At 40.6% G+C, this 16,780-nt stretch overlaps 1 protein-coding gene across 3 annotated transcripts in view; it reads left to right on the top strand.

Moving 5' to 3' along the window:
- fbxo15 (F-box protein 15) overlaps nucleotides 1-16,780 on the top strand; it is a 63,072-nt gene that overhangs the window by 34,475 nt on the left and 11,817 nt on the right. For all 3 annotated transcript variants that reach the window (XM_087986298.1, XM_087986299.1, XM_043688452.2), the window contains 3 exons: nucleotides 8,786-8,915; nucleotides 13,728-13,810; nucleotides 16,520-16,665. In XM_087986298.1, coding sequence (XP_087842424.1) covers nucleotides 8,786-8,915; nucleotides 13,728-13,810; nucleotides 16,520-16,665 — 359 coding nt within the window. The remainder of the gene's footprint in view (nucleotides 1-8,785; nucleotides 8,916-13,727; nucleotides 13,811-16,519; nucleotides 16,666-16,780) is intronic.

Raw genomic sequence — 16,780 nt, 5'->3', positions numbered from 1 at the left:
AAAAAAAAATGTAAAACTGTTCTGTGTTATTTAATCCGAATGTTCAATATGGCAGTATCCATTCTATCCTTCCCTTTGTACTCATTCCTGAACTTCTGCAGTCTTAAACTAGAGATTTCACATTCATTGCCTTAACGATTTTCAATCTTCATAGATCCCGGTTAATTGAGGATTTATTGAATGTTTTAAAACTGATTACAAACTCCTGCATAAGTGTTGCTCCCCTGTCACCCATTCATCTTCCGGGATTGTTCCTTGCACACCTCCGTCCTAAGATTGCCAGCCTTGCTTCGCCATCTTACCTAGTTCTGACCCAAAGAAGCCTTGCTCACCACTTACTTTTCACTGCTAAAATCTCAGACAGCTTCTCTCACTATGAATCTATCCTCAACAAATGTGAGAAGAAACCTGCCAAGATCGGTAGAATAGCTCTTGGCGGACTCTTTCAAATCTAGTTAAGAGTTACTTTTCTCTGCCTCATAATTGAATTTTCGAGGGGATTTTAGAAACATTACTTGGTCCTGTGTATTTTTAAGATTTGCATTTGCTCCCTAATCAGAAACCTGCTCCAAGACACCTGCATAAAGGCAAAACTTCTAAGTTTTTATTTTGTTTACGTATTGACTTTGACTCTGAATTAGTTCTCAGTATCTGGCGAGCACTGGAAAGTTGGGATATGCTATACTGCAGGTCTTCTGTGGAAAAAAATGTATAATCACTTAATCATTTCCTTTTCTGGAAGATTGTATCTTGTGGTTATGTGTGCTTTTTTGTTTGATGATATCCAGTCTCTTTATATTGGGTAAGAACATAATATCCATGAGAAAGCCATACTCTGCCCAGAAAACCATTTAGAAATGCACTGTTTTCAATATTGCACTTAATCATTTTATGTATTGTTAAATTGATTAGGTTGAAGGAAATGAGAGGGGAGATGTTCACACTAACAGCTTTGCCCTTTGTTGGTACATAACTATCATGTATTTTTAGTTAAACCAGCAGGGTCATATTGAGCAGTTTTCACCTGAAAGAAAGCTAGAGTAATTTTAACTGAAGATTAATATTTTAATTGTAATCCTTCCTCCACCCTTCTCTATCAACCTGCTAAAAAATGTATAGTTATTATGTGTGTGCAACTTCTCTTGCAACCTAATTTTGATCTCATTCATAGCAATGAGGTCAGAAATTAATATGCCAATATTGATTTGTCATTCCTCATTTTCTCTGAGAAGGATATCATGATTATGAATCTGTTCCTGCATTTTCTATCACAGTTTACTGAATAACCTCTGTCCTGTATGGATGAAGCTAATTTTACTCCAAGCCACCCTTTTGTTCAATGAGTCTTAGACATACAGCATCAAAACTGACCCTTCAGTCAAACTCCGCCATGACAACCTAACAGATATCCTAACAGAACTAGTCCCATTTGTCTATGTTTGGCCCAAAAAATAGGCACGTAACTCCATTCCTACTGGGAGCTCACTGGACATGTTTTGTGTTTTGTTGACTGGTGAAAATGCAGTTGTCTCATGAACAAAATTAAACACTCAGACAAAGCTGACCCAATTTTAATTGGGCAAGTCAAAAATCTTATGCAGTTGCCAGTCTGATGAATAAAACTGACACAATTGCTCCTTGATATCTGTGCCTTCAATTCTCTTTCAGACATTTGGGTCATTAAGATCTGCATGTTGTTATGATCAGTGCATTTCCAAGGCAATTTTGAGCCTTTTTTGATTTCTTTATTGATTTCTACCCAACTTCTTGAAATGCATGGTTGCTGTGTTGAGTATTTTTTAATTTGTTCATTTTTGTAGCATTGCTGGATGGCCAGCATTTATTGCCCATCCCTAGTTAGCCTTGAACAGGTGATAGTGAGCTGCTTCTTGAACCGTTGCATTTCACCTGCTGTGAGTTGACCCACATTGCTGTTAGTGAGGGAATTCCAGGATTTTGACCCAGTGACAGTGAAGGAACTGCGATATATTTCCAAGTCAGGATGGTGAGTGGCTTGGTGGGGGACTTGAAGATGATGGTGTTCCCATATGTCTGTTGCCATTGTCCTTCTAGATGAAAATGCTCATGGGGTTTGGAAGGTGCTGCCTGAGGAACTTTGGTGAATTTATGCAGTGCATGTTGTTGGTAGCACACATTGCTGCAACTGAACATAGGTTGTGGAGGGAGTGGTGCTTGTGGATGCAGTGCTAGTCAAGGGCTGCTTTGTCTTGGATGGTTTCAAGCTTCTGAGTGTTGTTGGGGCTGTACTCATCTCGGCAAGTGGGGAGTATTCCATCATACTCCTGACTTGTGCCTTGTAGATGATGGACAGGTTTTCAAGAGTCAGGAGGTGAATTACTCACAGCAGTATTCCTAGTCTGTGGCCTGCTCTTGTAGCCATTATGTTTATGTGGTGAGTCCAGTTAAGTATCTGATCAATGATAACTCCCAGGATATCGATAATAAGGAATTCAGTATGGTAACACCATTGTATGTCAAGGGGCAATGATTAGATTGTCTCTTGTTGGTGATGGTCGTAGCCTGGCATTTGTGTAGTGTGAATTATAATCCCAAGTCTGGATATTGTCCACATTTTGTTGCATTTGGACAAGGGCTGCTTCACGGAGGAGTCGTGAATGGATCTGAACATTGTGCAATCGTCGGCAAACAATCTACTTCTGACCTTTTAAGATGGAGATAAGGCTTGATGAAGCAGCTGAAGATGGTTGGGCCTAGGACACTACCCTGAGGAACTCCTGCATAGATGCCCTAGAGCTGAGGTAACTGACCTTCAACAACCACAACCATCTTCCTATGTATCAGGTATGACTCTAACCACTGGAGAGTTTGCCCCGTTACCCATTGATTCTAGTTTTACTCGGGCTCCTTGATGCAGAGATAGAGAAATATTCTGCCCCCATGAGCCTACTCATTAAAAATGGTTGCCTATGCACCATATGTTTATATCTAAGTTTACAAAGGGTTCTTGATCAATTGTGCCAATGTGTCGAAGAGTTTAAAATTAGATAAATGCAAGGTTTTGCATTTGGATAACACAAACAAGGGCAGGACTTGTACATTTAATGGTAGGACCCTGAAGGACTGTTCTAGAACACGGAGATCTTGAGTTTCAGGTACTTAGTTCATTGAAAATTGCATCACAGACAGAGTGGTAAATATGATGTTTTCCTTCATTGCTCAGACCACTACATATGGGACATGGAATGTCATATTTCAGCTGTATGAGGCCACTTTTGGAGTACTGTATACAGTTCTGGTTGCCCAGTTATGGGAAGGATACTGCTAAATTGGAGAGGGTGCAAAAAAGAGTTACAAGGATGTTACCGGAACTGAAGGGTTTGAGTTATGAGGAGAGCCTGGATAACTTGAGACTTTTTTTGCTGGAGCCTAGGAGGTTGAGGGATGACCCTATGAAGGTGTATAAAATCATGAGGGGCATAGAAAAGATGAATAGCAAAGGTCTTTTCCCTAGGGTGGAGGGGTTCAAAACTAGGGGGCATAATTTTAAGTGAGAGGAGAAAGATTTAAAAGGGACCTGACGGGCAACTTTCTCTGAGTTTGGTTCGTATGTGGAATGAACTGCTAGAGGAAGTGGTAGATCCAGGTACAGTACAAACATTTAACTGATATTTGGACAGGTACATGAATAGTACCTGAGTACATTTGGCTAGGTACATAAGTACATGAATAGGAATCGTTTATTGGGGTCTGGACAAATGCAGGCAAGTCGGGACTAGTTCGGAAACTTGGTCAGCATGTCCGAATTGGATTAAGGGATCAGTTTTCATGCTGTATCAATCTAAGTGGGGATGGTGGGTGTGGGGTGGGGGGGATATGGTGGTGGGCTGTACTGGGCCACCTGACTTGGAAATTGTGAATGTGATGGGCAAGGTGAAATATCTGGGTTTCTGGCATGCCTGAAATATGAGGGATGGGTTGCACCTGAATTGGAAGGGGACTGATGGAGAGATTTGCTAGAACTATGCCAGAGGGGATTGAAACCTGGCAGTGTGGTGGTGGTAGCGGAAGAGACCCAGGGAGATACTGAGGAGAGGGATCAGTCTGAGGCTTGTGCAATTGGGAAAAGCAGCAAGTCAAATGTTTAAAGCAGGCAGGAACAAAAAAGAGAACGAAGCAGAACTGATAAATTAAACTGCATTTAATTCAATGCAAGAGGGCTGACAGGTAAGACAGATTAACTCAAGACATGGTTTCGAATATGGAACTGGGATATCACGGCTACTACAGAGTCGTGGCTCAGGGCTGGGCAGGACTGGCAGCTTACTGGAGCAGGGCATAGATGTTATAGGAAGGTTAGAAAAGGTGGGTGGGCAAGAGGAGACGGGGAGCGGCATCTTTGAGAGATACTGTACTTGGGGAGGAACTTTCAGGGAGTACATCCAGTGAAGATATTTGGTAGGACTGAGAAGTAACAAAGGGTTGATTAGCTTATTGGGATTGTACAGTAGGCAGTGGGAAATTGAGAAGCAAATTTGTAAAAACAAAAGTCACAGTTATCTGTAAGATCAATAGGTGGCAACGGTAGGGGATCTTAACTTTCCAAACATAGACTGGGACTGCTATAGTGTTAAGGGATCAGATGGAGAGGAATTAGATGTGTACAAGAAAATGGTCCTTTCAATATGTGGATGTACTACTCAGGAGCAGAACTTGACCTACTCCTGGAAAATAAGGCAGGACAGGTGGCTGAGGTGTTAGTGGGGGAGCACTTTGGAACAAGTGAACATAATTCTGTTGGTTTTAAAATAGTTATGAAAAAGAACTTATCTCTCCACCCTTCAGGCTCTCCGCCTGTATTCCTGATGAAGGGCTTTTGCCCGAAACGTCAATTTTACTGCTCCTCAGATGCTGCCTGAACTGCTGTGCTTTTCCAGCACCACTCTAATCTAGACTCTGGTTTCCAGCATCTGCAGTCATTGTTTTTACCTACCTGACATAAAAGTTGCAGTTTTAAATTGAAGGAAGGCCAATTTTGACACCATTAAGCAAGAACTTTCAAATGTTGACAGAGAATGGACAGTCACAGGTTAAGCGATGGCTGGAAAATAGGAATCCTTTGAAAATTAGATAACAAGAGTGCGGAGACAGTATATCCCTGTTCGGATGAAGGGCAAGGCTGGTAGATGCAAGAAATGCTAAATGACTAGAGATATTGAGGTTCTGGTCAAGAAAAAGGAGGGTATGTCAGTTATAGACAACCGAGATCGAGTGAATCCCTACAGCAGTTTAAGGGCAGTACGAGCATATTTAAGAGGGAAATGAGGAGAGCAAAAAGGGGACAGAAGATAGCTTTGGCAAATAGGATTAATGAGAATTCAAGGGGTTTCAACAAATAAACTAAGTAGAGAATAGGTTCCTTCAATTATCAAACGGGCTATCTGTGTGTGGAGCTGCAGATGGGGGACATACTAAAACAAAAAAGTGTTTTGTATCAGCCTTTGCTACGGAGAAGGATATGAAAGTTAGGATTACATGTATTCTGATGTCTGTTGCTGGTCACACACATGTCTGCCTGTGCCTCTGACTAGAGAGTCCCCTATCACAATCAGTTGCTTGGAACCTGACTTATGTGCAGTTACAGTAGAGCCAATTTCAGTACCAGAAACTTGGCTATCAGTGCTACATTCCTTTGATAGTCCATCACCCTCTGCATTTTACAAAAGAGCATAATTGTTTGAGATTGGAATAGCCACAGGAGACTCCTGCATGACGTGCCTTAAACCTCTACCTTTCCTAGTGGTAACCCATCTACCCACATGGACAAATGATTGCTGAAGGTCAGTCATCTCAGTCCCAGTGCTTTACTGCAAGAGTTCCTCAGGGTAGTGTCCTGACGATTGCTTGATATTCAGCACTGTTTGAAACTCCACGGGTACTGAAGCAGTTTCTGTCCGTATACAGCAATACCTGGACACCACCCAGGCTGTGCTGATAAGTGACAAGTACTGTTCATGTTAAACAAATATGATGATCATCTTGAACAATAAAGACTCTCACTACATCCTTTGGATGTTTAATAGCATTAGGTTTGCTGAATCCTCATCATCCCCTCCAAGTCCCAAGAATTCTGACTTGTTACTTACATAATTGTTCCTTTACTGTCAGTGGGTCAAAACCAATTGACATTGAACAAATATTTTGTGACTGCCTTCATGGGAAAAAAATGCAAGTTGCATATCAGAAATACAGGGTAACATCTGGGCTAACAACACTGAGTAAATTTAAGTTAAATAGTATCAACAGAGAAAATATTTTGGAGAAATTTTCTTGTTTGAAATCCAACAACTTCCCAGTATCAATGACCAACATCCTAGGCTTTAAAAGGTAGAGCTGCAGGGATAGTGGATGCATTGATAATTTTCTAAAATTCTCTAGATTCTGGGATGTCCCTGCAGATTGGAAATTAGCAAATGTAATATAACTATTCGAGAAAGAAAAGTGAGGTTAAAAAGTGGAATGACAGGCAAGTTTTGCTGACACCTGATATTGGTCATCAGCAATAGATCAAGTGAATCCTTAGAGTTTAAAGGCAGTAGGAATATACTTTAGAGAGAAACCAGGAAGGCAAAAAGGGGACATGAGATAGCTTTGGCAAATAGAGTTAAGGAGAATCCAAAGCGATTTTACAAATACATTAAGGACAAAAGGGTAACTAGGGAGATAATAGGGCCCCTCAAAGGTCAGCAAGGCGACTTTCGTGTGGAGCCACAGGAGATAGGGAGATACTAAACGAGTATTTTGCATCAGTATTTACTATGGAAAAGGACATGGAAGGTATAGAATGTAGGGAAATAGATGGTGACACTTTGAAAAACGTCCATTTTACAGAGGAGTAAGTGCTGGATGTCTTGAAAGGCATAAAAGTGGAAAAATCCCCAGGACCTGATCAAGTGTTTCTGAGAACTCTGTAGGAAACTAGGGAAGTGATTTCTGGACCTCTTGCTGAGATATTTGTGTCATCAATAGTCACAGGTGAGGTGCCGGAAGACTGGAGGTTGACTAACGTGGTGCCACTGTTTAAGAAGGGTGGTAAGGACAAGCCTTGGAGCTATAGATCAGTGACCCTGATGTCGGTAGTGGGCACATTGTTCGAGGGAATCCTGAGGGATCGGATGTACATATATTTGGAAAGGCAAGGACTAATGAGGGATAGTCAACATGGCTTTATGCATGGGAAATCATGTCTCTCAAACTTGATTGAGCTTTTTGAAGAAGTAACCAAGAGGATTGATGAGGGCAAAGTGGTAGATGTGGTCTATATGGATTTTAATGAGATGTTCAACAAGGTTCCCCATGGGAGACTGGTTAGCAAGGTTAGATCTCACAGAATACAGGCAGAACCAACATTTGGATACAGAATTGACTCAAAGGTTGAAGACAGAGAATGGTGGTGGAGGGTTGTTTTTCAGACCGGAGGCCTGTGACCGCTGGAGTGCTGCAAGGATTGGTGCTGGGTCCACTACTTTTCTTCATGTATATACATGATTTCTATGGGGGCATAAGAGATACAGGTAATAAGTTTGCAGATGACACCAAAATTGGAGGTATAGGGAGACGTTGAAAAGGCTGGGGCTGTTTTCCATGGAGCATGGAAGGGATGACCTTCTCGAGGTTTATAAAATCATCAGGGCCATGAATAGGATAAGTAGACAAAGTTTTTCCTTGGGGTAGGGGAGTCCAGAATTAGAGGGCATAGGTTTAGGCAAGAGGGGAAAGATGTAAAAGAGACCTAAGGAGCAACTTTTTCACGCAGAGGTTGGTACTTGTATGGAATGAGCTGCCAGAGGAAGTGGCGGAGGCTGGTATATTGCAACATTGAAAAGGCATCTGGATGGGTATATTAATAGGAAGGGTTTGGAGGGATATGGGCCAGGTGCTGGCAGCTGGGACTGGATTGGGTTGGGATATCTGGTTGGCATGGCCAATTGGACTGAAGGGTCTGTTTCCGTGCTGTACATCTCGTATGATTCTATTAAGAGGAAGACTTAACAATGCACTTTGAGCATTGTATAAACAAAACAAATCTGTGATTTTATGAAATAGAGGTCCTGTTTAACAAATGTATTAATGTTTTTGATGCTGTAACTAGTAGATAGGGAAAGGAAAGCCAGTAGGAGAAGTGTACTTGGATTTCCAAAAGGCATTTAATAAGGTTTCACACAGAAGGTTAGTACACAAGATAAAGGCTTGAGAGTTGTGGATCATATATTAGAATATATACAGTGTTGTTTATTGGGCAGGAAGCAGAGAATAGGTATAAATGGAGCACTTCCAAGTGACAGTCTGTAACAAAGATCAGTGTTGTGACCTTGCGTTTCGCAATCTTTTTTAAAAGCTTGGATTGAGAGTGTGATTGTATCTGAGTTTGTTGAATATACAAAGCTAGTTGAGAATGCAAGATGTAATAAAGACTACCACTAAGTGGTCCTCAGCTCTGGCTTTCCTTTTTTAATTCTTTCTGAGATGACACTCCTCAAAATCTATTTCGTTAACCTGAAAATTTGAGCTTTTTTTTCCAACCAATTTGCATTAACTTTCAACTTCAAACATGTGGTAAACATTCTGCCAGGAATTCCCTTTAAAACTAAGGAGTCTGGTATTACCACGAGAATCTGTTGGTTAGCCATTGGACCTTTTAAACAATTAAATGTAATCTTTATTTTCTAAGAGAAATCATAAATAAAATTGAACAATCGCTGAAACTGATTCATGTCTTGTTACTAATTTCATGTTCCTTTTTAAGACCTCGCCGGCGATCTCTACTTGCGGAGTATGATCTGACAAATCTGGAAAAATTGAGTACGTATGTAGGTGGAGACAAGCTCATCAAGCTGCAGTGCTTATACCCTGGCATGTTGTTGGGATGTTGGCAAGTGAGTTTATACAGTTTCAATTTATTTTGGGATCTTAACTCACCGAAAGGAAAGAACTACCAAGTTATGCTTTGTGTCTGAGTAATTGGTTAAAATGATAGAAATAGAGCGATACTCTGATAGAAACATTTGGCGTTTAGGCAGTCCCTCCTGATTCCCTGAGTTTTAAGATGACTGGTAAGTCTGAAGAATGATCTATTCACCCGCCAGAAGCAGGGACTTGGTGCTTGAAGGTTAATGTAAGTTATTTATTTCAAGGTTTGCATACATTCTTAAATTTGCCTTTGCAGGTTCCCATCAGTCATCAGGTAAGTAACAAGCCAAGGTTTCCTATGTGTCAATGAACATTTTGACCACTTCAGGGGTGTTTTGAGGAATTGTTAAAACATTTCTGCTATCAAACCCAACTGGCAGTTTAGAATGCCTTAGGTGTCAGCCATTTGATGAAGTATCCCAACGAGAGTAGTTAAGTAGCACCTTGATATTGTGCAACTTGTCTTTGGAGAAACGTACCTACCTTTTGTGATTCTGAAATATTACATTATGTAAGGGATAATTCTTTTCAAAAATAAACAAAACTAATCTTATTTTACCTTTTTAGAACTATCTTTCACCTTGAGTTATTTAAGATACAGTAATAACTCAATTTGTAAATATTGCATTGATTTATATTTTTTAAAGTTTATTTGTGGGATGTGGATGTTGCTGTTTGGGCTAGCACTTTATTGCCCATCCCTATTGTCCTTGAGAAGGTGGTAGTGAATTGCCTGCTTAAATTACTGTAATCCATGTGCTGCAGGTCGACTTGCAATTTGATTAGGAAGGGAATTTCAGTATTTTGGCCCAATGACAATTCAGGAAATGGCAATATACTTTCAAGAATGGATGATTGGATGGTGAGTGGCTTAGAGGAGAACTTTCAGTTGGTGCTGTTCCCATGTATCTGCGGCCCTAATCCTTTTAGACTGCATTGGTTGTGGGTTTAGTTGGTGATACCTAAGGAACTTGTGCAGTGCGTCTTGCAGATAGTACACACCTATGCTAATGAGCATCGATGATAGAGAGAATGAATGTTTGTGGATGTGGTGCTATTGAAGTGGGCTGTTTTGTCTTGGATAGTGTCAATCTTCTTAAATATTATTGAAGCTGCACTCATTTAGGCAAGTGGGGAATATTACATCACAATCCTAGCATATAAATGGTGAATGTACTTGGGGGTCATGAGGTGTTAGTTCATGCAGGATTCCTTGCCTCAGATCTGCTCTTACAACTGCAGAATTGTTTTTAGTTGATCCAATTCAGTTTTTGGTCAATGGTAATCCCCAAGATGTTGAAAATGGAGGAATTGCATGCTGTCAACATCAATGAGTATCAAAGTACAGGTAGTACTGTATCACACTATAGTTGTGTTCCAGAGAATCCTCACTTAATAGAAAATTGTTTAATAGAAATAATGTGGCCTATGGGAAAAATGGGGTTAAGGGCAGATTACCAAATAAAATTACACATGATCACTCAAAAATCATCCAGAAGTATAACACAAAGTATAGGACAGCCTGAATGAAGGTTGAAATCATATTTATTAACAAACAAAAGGAGATTTAACACAATACATTTAAAAAATGTAAGAATGCTGTTCTATATACAGTACCCCTCACAGAAAGCTGCCCTATAGGCAGTTGACATTGGTGCATGCGCAGAACGGCATAAAGACCGGTGCTGACATTGTGTATGCGCGGACACCAGAGCATGCACAGAATGGCACAGAGATTCCTCCATGCACACCTGCGCATGCACAGAACAAAATGTGCAAACCAATCCCCACTGAAATCGTGCTATTGCAAACAGGTAAGCATTCTCCAAAATTGCCTTTATGCTGGTTAGATTCTCTCTTGTTGGAGACGGTTGTTGCCTGGCAACGTGGTGGAAATGTTACTGGCCTCTTGATGGCCCAAGCTTGTTTATTGTCCAGCTGTTGCTGTGTTTGGGCATGGAGTGCTTCAGTATCTGAGAAACTGTGAATGGATCTGAATGGTGCTGAGCATTGTGCAATTATCAGTGAACATTCCAAATTCTGATTTAAAGGGAGGAAGGTTATTGATGAAGCAGCTGATTATGGTTGGGCTTAGGACATTATCCTGTGGAATTTCTACAGTGATGTCGTGGACCTGAGATGCAGATATTCAATAAACACAATTCATGGTATCGGAGTTTTCCCTCTGATTCCATTTGGGATCCCTGATGCCAGATTTAGTTAAATGCTGCCTTGGTGTCGACGATGGTCACTGTCTTCTTGCCTCCTGATTTCATCTGTTTTTCCCTTGTTTGAAGCAAGTCTGTAATGAGATCAGGAGCTGAGTGGACCTGCAGAATACAAACTGAGCGTTGTGAGTGAATTATTGCTGAGCAAGTGCTGCTTGTTAGTATTGTTGGTGATCTCTTCCATCTCTTCACTGGTTGAGAAAGCCTGTTGGGGCGGCCTGCTCTCCTGCTTTTACTGCACAGAATACATGTGGGCGATTTTCTACATTTTTGGCTGGATGTAGTGCCAAATGGTAGCTCCACTGGTTCAGCTTAGCGAAGGATGCGGCAGTTCTGCAGCATGAGTCTTCAATGCCTCTTACAAGAATGCTGTCAAGGTCTATAACCTTTGCAGTATCTGGTGCCTTCAGCTGTTTCTTAATATCATGTGAGTGAATTGAATAAGTTGAAGTCTGCCATCTGTGATGCTGGGACCTCTGGAGGCGGACGAGATGGATCATTGTTGTAAGACCTTCAGCCATATCTTTTGCACTGATAGTCTGGGCTGCCTTATTAGTAAGGCTGGGAATATGCCACCTCCGGTGAAGTATTTGATGGTCAACCATTATGTACAACTAAATGTGGTAGGACTGCAGAGTTTAGATCAATTCTGTGGGCAGTGGAATTGATTCCCCCCTATCACTTGCTGCTTATGCTGTTTGGCATATAAAAAGCTCTGTATTGCAAGTTCACCAAATTGACACCTCATTTGCAGTATGTATGGTGCTGATCCTGTCATGCCCTCTTGCATTCTTCATTGAACAGGAGCTGATACTCTGTCTTCATAGTTAGGGTATATTAGGGGATATGCCAGGCCAAGAGTTTTCAGGTTGTTTTGGACCTCCGTTCAGGCCCTCAGTGTGTCATGAATACCCAGGCTTGAGTTGCTAGCATCATAATAATGCCAAACAGTGTATCCTCGATGTGACAATAAGGTTTACTATACAAGGACTGGTGCAGTGGTCTCCTGCTGATACTGGCTGTAGCCTCCATGATCAACACAGCCTCCTCACGGCACCAGGAACCTGGATTCACTTCCACCCTCTGGCAACTATCTGTGTGGAGTTTGCATATTCTACTCTCATCTGCAATAGTTTCCTGCAGGTGGCCACATCCAAGGATGTGCAGGATTGACCATGCTAAATTGCCTATAGTATGCAGGCTAGGTGGATTAGTCTTAGGAAATGCAGAGTTACAGGGATAGGGTGGTGGAGTGGGTCTGGATGGGATGCTCTTTGGAGGGTTGATGTGGACTCAATGGCCAAATGGCCTGTTTCCACACTGTAAGGATTCTATGATTTCAGGTAATAAAGAGGACTCCACAGTTCGACAGGACTGAGTTTGCCATTGTCCTGTTCAGTGCCAGGTTGTCCATCTGGTTCCATATTTGTTTTTTCATTTCTCGTGATCTGGGTGGCTTGCGAGGCCATTACAAAAGTAGACAAAAGTGAGGACTGCAGACCGGTGCTGGAAAAGCACAGCAGGTCAGGCAGCATCTGAGTAGGAGAGTAGATGTTTCTGGCAAAAGCCTTTCAGGAATGAGGCTGAGAGCCGAGGGGGTGGTGAGATAAGGGGTGGGGATGGGGGGGGAAGGTAGCTGGGAGTCAGGAGTAGAGTCAACCACGTTACCAGCTTGAAGTAACATGAAGGCCACAATGGATAAAGACAGCAGTTTTTCTTCCCTAAAGGACATTGGGATTTTTACAGCAATGAACGGTGGTTTCTTGGTCATTATTAGCTTTTTAATTCCAGATTATTAAAAAATTCAAATTTTATTCTGTTCTGGTGGGATTCAGCTGTGTTGCTACTTTGAATGTGTTTCTATAGAAATCCAGGCTAAGAACTATGTGAACTAAGAATAGTGAGCATATTAGCTTTAGGATAATTTGATCTGGAAATAACAAAACAGAGTATTTGCAAATTAAAATAGAAAATAGTTTGGCTTCCAAATTGTTTAAAATTTTGAGAATGATGAGAATTCAGATGGGCTTTTAAAAATAATTGTTTTCTTCTCATTGTAAGAGACACTTTTTCTTAATTAAATCTCATAACTCAGTTGTACTTAACACACTAAATTAAATTGTATAATCTGAAAAATTTGAAGTCACAATCTTATCTTTTTAAATGCATACGCTTTCATTTATGATGCTCACTTTTTTTAGTGTATTCAGTTCACTTTGATGTTTATGTGAATGACAAAGCAAGCTAGCCCACTCAGTCAAAATAATTTACATTTCCATTAAGTCGTTCACAAACGAGGTTTATCCACATTCCTAAGTCTTGGAAATGTGATTGCAGTATTTTATCAACAAGAAGAATTTACAAATCCTTGCCTGTTCAGCAGCTAGCATAAAGTTTAGAACAACAAGCTTGATCGTCAAAATGATTCTGAATTTTATTTGATTAACATGTGTGATAACAGTGGTAGCAGGATGATGTCTGTGATAACAGAGCTTAAAGATAAAGATTGTGCTCTTTTTCACACCCCACAATTTTTTAAAAAATGTTTAGGAAGATGGAGAATTGGCAGTTATCATCGCAAGTTTTCACTGCCATCAGCTCATTGAGAAGAGTACTTTCGGATCAGTCACTTGGTAAGGTGAAATCTACTTACACAGTATATAAAATAAATGATGACCATAACCTTTAATCACTTGGTAATTGCAACTAAATTGCATTGGATTTATGAAAAAATATTTTATTATTTTAGTTACATTTTGCAAAAGAAAACTTGTATCTGGTTCAATGGCCAGGAAAATGGCAAATGAAGTTCGGTCCAGAGAAAGTAATGCAGTTGAGGAGGTGAGATAAGGCAAGAAAATGCACAATAATTGGTAGGTTTCTGAAAAGTGTAGAGAAATAGAGTAACCTTGGAGTGAATGCCAAGCCTGAAGACAGCAGGATATATAAATAATATGGTGATGTGGACAGACAGAGCACTTAACTTCCACTCTTGGCCAATAATGGTTAATAGTATTATGTAAAAGTCTGAGGTATACCTCATCAGAGTCCTGCAAACAGTTCTAGCCACCATATCATGGTAAAGATGTGATTGCACTAAAACTGATACAGAGGAGACTTTATGAAGATGTCAAGAATGGCAGCATTTTAATGGTTGCATCTTTGTAAACTAGCTGTGAGGCATGATTGGATAGGCTGCATTTGTTTTCTGTGCCAGTGGTATATGTTGACTCATGACATGCAAATCTTTTTTTGAAGTGTGAAATACAGAAGATATCTAAAGAGACTTTGTGGGAAGGAGTCTTGTGGAGGATTCAGGTGCACAGATCTTTAAAATGCAACAAATAGGTGCAGAAAGTAATGGAATGCTGGAGGATTGGAGTATAAGGACGCAGAAGTAATGCTGCAGTTATTTAAAAAAAAACCCTGGTTACACCCCACTTGGAGTGGTGAGAGCAGTTCCGGGCACACACATTAGGGAGGATATATTGGCCTTGAGGTTTACAAAAATGATAGCAGGAATTTGGGGGTTAACGTTATTTAGAGGATTTAGAAGTTTAAGATGTAATCTGCTTGAAGTCTTCAAGACATTAACAGGAAAAGATAGAATAGATAAAGATAAAATATTTCTACTTGGGGATGCTAGAACCAGGGAGCAAATACTGAAAATTAGAGCCACACTGTTGAGGAGCGACATTGGAAAATATTTCTACAGACAAAGGATAGTAAGTGTTTGGAAATCTTTCCACAAATGGTGGTGAATGCTGGATCAGTTGTTAATTTTAAATCTGAGACTTTAATAAACAAATGTATTAAGGGATTTGGGGAAAAGGCAGGTATGTGGAATTATGCTGCTGATCAGCCATGATCTCATTGAATGTCAGAACAGACACAAGAGGATGAATGGCTTACCCTGTTCCTGTGTTCTGCATCAAATCTCTTATCAACCCATATCTGCAGTGCACTGAGCCCTTCCAGTAACCCAGTGGTTAGCATTGATGTGTTGCAGCACCAGGGACCCGGGTTTGATTCCAACCTTGGCACACTGTATGTTTGGAGCTTGCACGTTCTTCCTGTATCTGTGTGTGTTTCCTCCCATAGTCCAAAGATATTCAGGTTAGGTGGATTCCAGCATCTGCAGTCCTCACTATCTCCAGGTTAGGTGGATTGGTCATGAGAGGAGAAAGTGAGGTCTGCAGATGCTGGAGATCAAAGTTGAAACTTTATTGCTGGAACAGCACAGCAGGTCAGGCAGCATCCAGGGAACAGGAGATTCGACGTTTCGGGCACAGGCCCTTCTTCAGGAATGGTCATGATAACTGTGGAGTTACAGGGATAGGGTGAGTAGATGGGTCTGTATAGGATGGTCTTCAAACGGTGTGGGCTTGATGGGCTGAATGACCTCTTTACATACTGTAGAAATTATAAGATTCTCACCAAAAGACCACTATAAGGTAAAAGGTAAAGTTGCTCTAGTCCCAGAAAGCCATAGAGCTCATTATGCAACCATTGTCACTACTAAAGTACTTAATTGCTTGTAAATTGCTTTGAGGCATGTGGCAATCATGAAAAATGCTGGAGAAATTCAAGACAAACTATCTATCTCTTGTTGAACAGAGGCAGTGACCTAAGGTGTATAAAACTGAGGGGCCCTGATCGAATGTCAATAAAGAATTTGCTTTCATTTGTAGAGAGATCAATAATCAGAAGGCATTGATTTAAAATAATTAGCGGAAATGTTAGAAGAGTGCTGTAGAATTTCTTTACCCAGAGTTGATGGGGTGTTTGATTGTCATTGCCTGAAAGAGTCCTTCATCCCGATAAGTAAATACTTGAGTACGGTTCTTTTTTTTTATTCACTGGCGACATGAGGACTTCAGTGGCCAGGCCAGCAATTATTTACTGTCCCTAGTTGCCCTTGAGAAGGTGGTTGTGAGCTGTCTTCCTAAACCACTGCAGTGCAAGTGTTGTAGTTAGACCTAGAAATCTGTTGGAGAGGAATTCCAGAATTTTGTCCCAGCGACAGTGAAGGAAAGGTGATAAATATCCAAGTCAGGATGGTGAGTGATCTGCTGCCCTTGTAATTCTGAATGGAAGTTGTCATGGATTTGAAAGGTGCTATCTAAGGAGTAATCTGTATTGTAAATGTTAAGTCTCTATGTTGCTACATGAAAGATTGTAATCAAATTTTCTTATCTAATTATTCAGTGTTACTGTACTGATATTTAAAAGGCATCAGCATGTTGATACTGTTACATCATAAATTGAAAGTTTTACAACCTTCAGGCTTCATTTGCCTAATTCATTTACCTTCTCTCTGTTTAATGTTTTGAAAATAAAAGCCAATATTCGCCACCACCTCATGAGCCAGTGTTGGATGATATTGATCCAGAATATGGGCTGCATGGCTACCATTGCCACATTGCCTTACATAATGGAAAAAGTTGTTTCATGTCTGGTAGTTTCCATAACATCATCTGTAGAAAAGGTGAGAAGGCTGTTATTTTAGTTCATACTGCAGCTTTTTTTATGCGTAAAAGAAATTTGCAGTATCAGTTGTTGCACCTTCTTGTTTTCTCCCTTAACAGTGCAAGTAAATTTCC

Source organism: Chiloscyllium plagiosum, unplaced genomic scaffold (assembly GCF_037043375.1).
Source record: "Chiloscyllium plagiosum isolate Xiang-an unplaced genomic scaffold, Cpla_swu_hap1 HiC_scaffold_4, whole genome shotgun sequence".
NCBI lineage: Eukaryota > Metazoa > Chordata > Chondrichthyes > Orectolobiformes > Hemiscylliidae > Chiloscyllium > Chiloscyllium plagiosum.
Note: the sequence above shows the minus strand (reverse complement) of the source record. Positions and strands in the feature narration are given on the sequence as shown.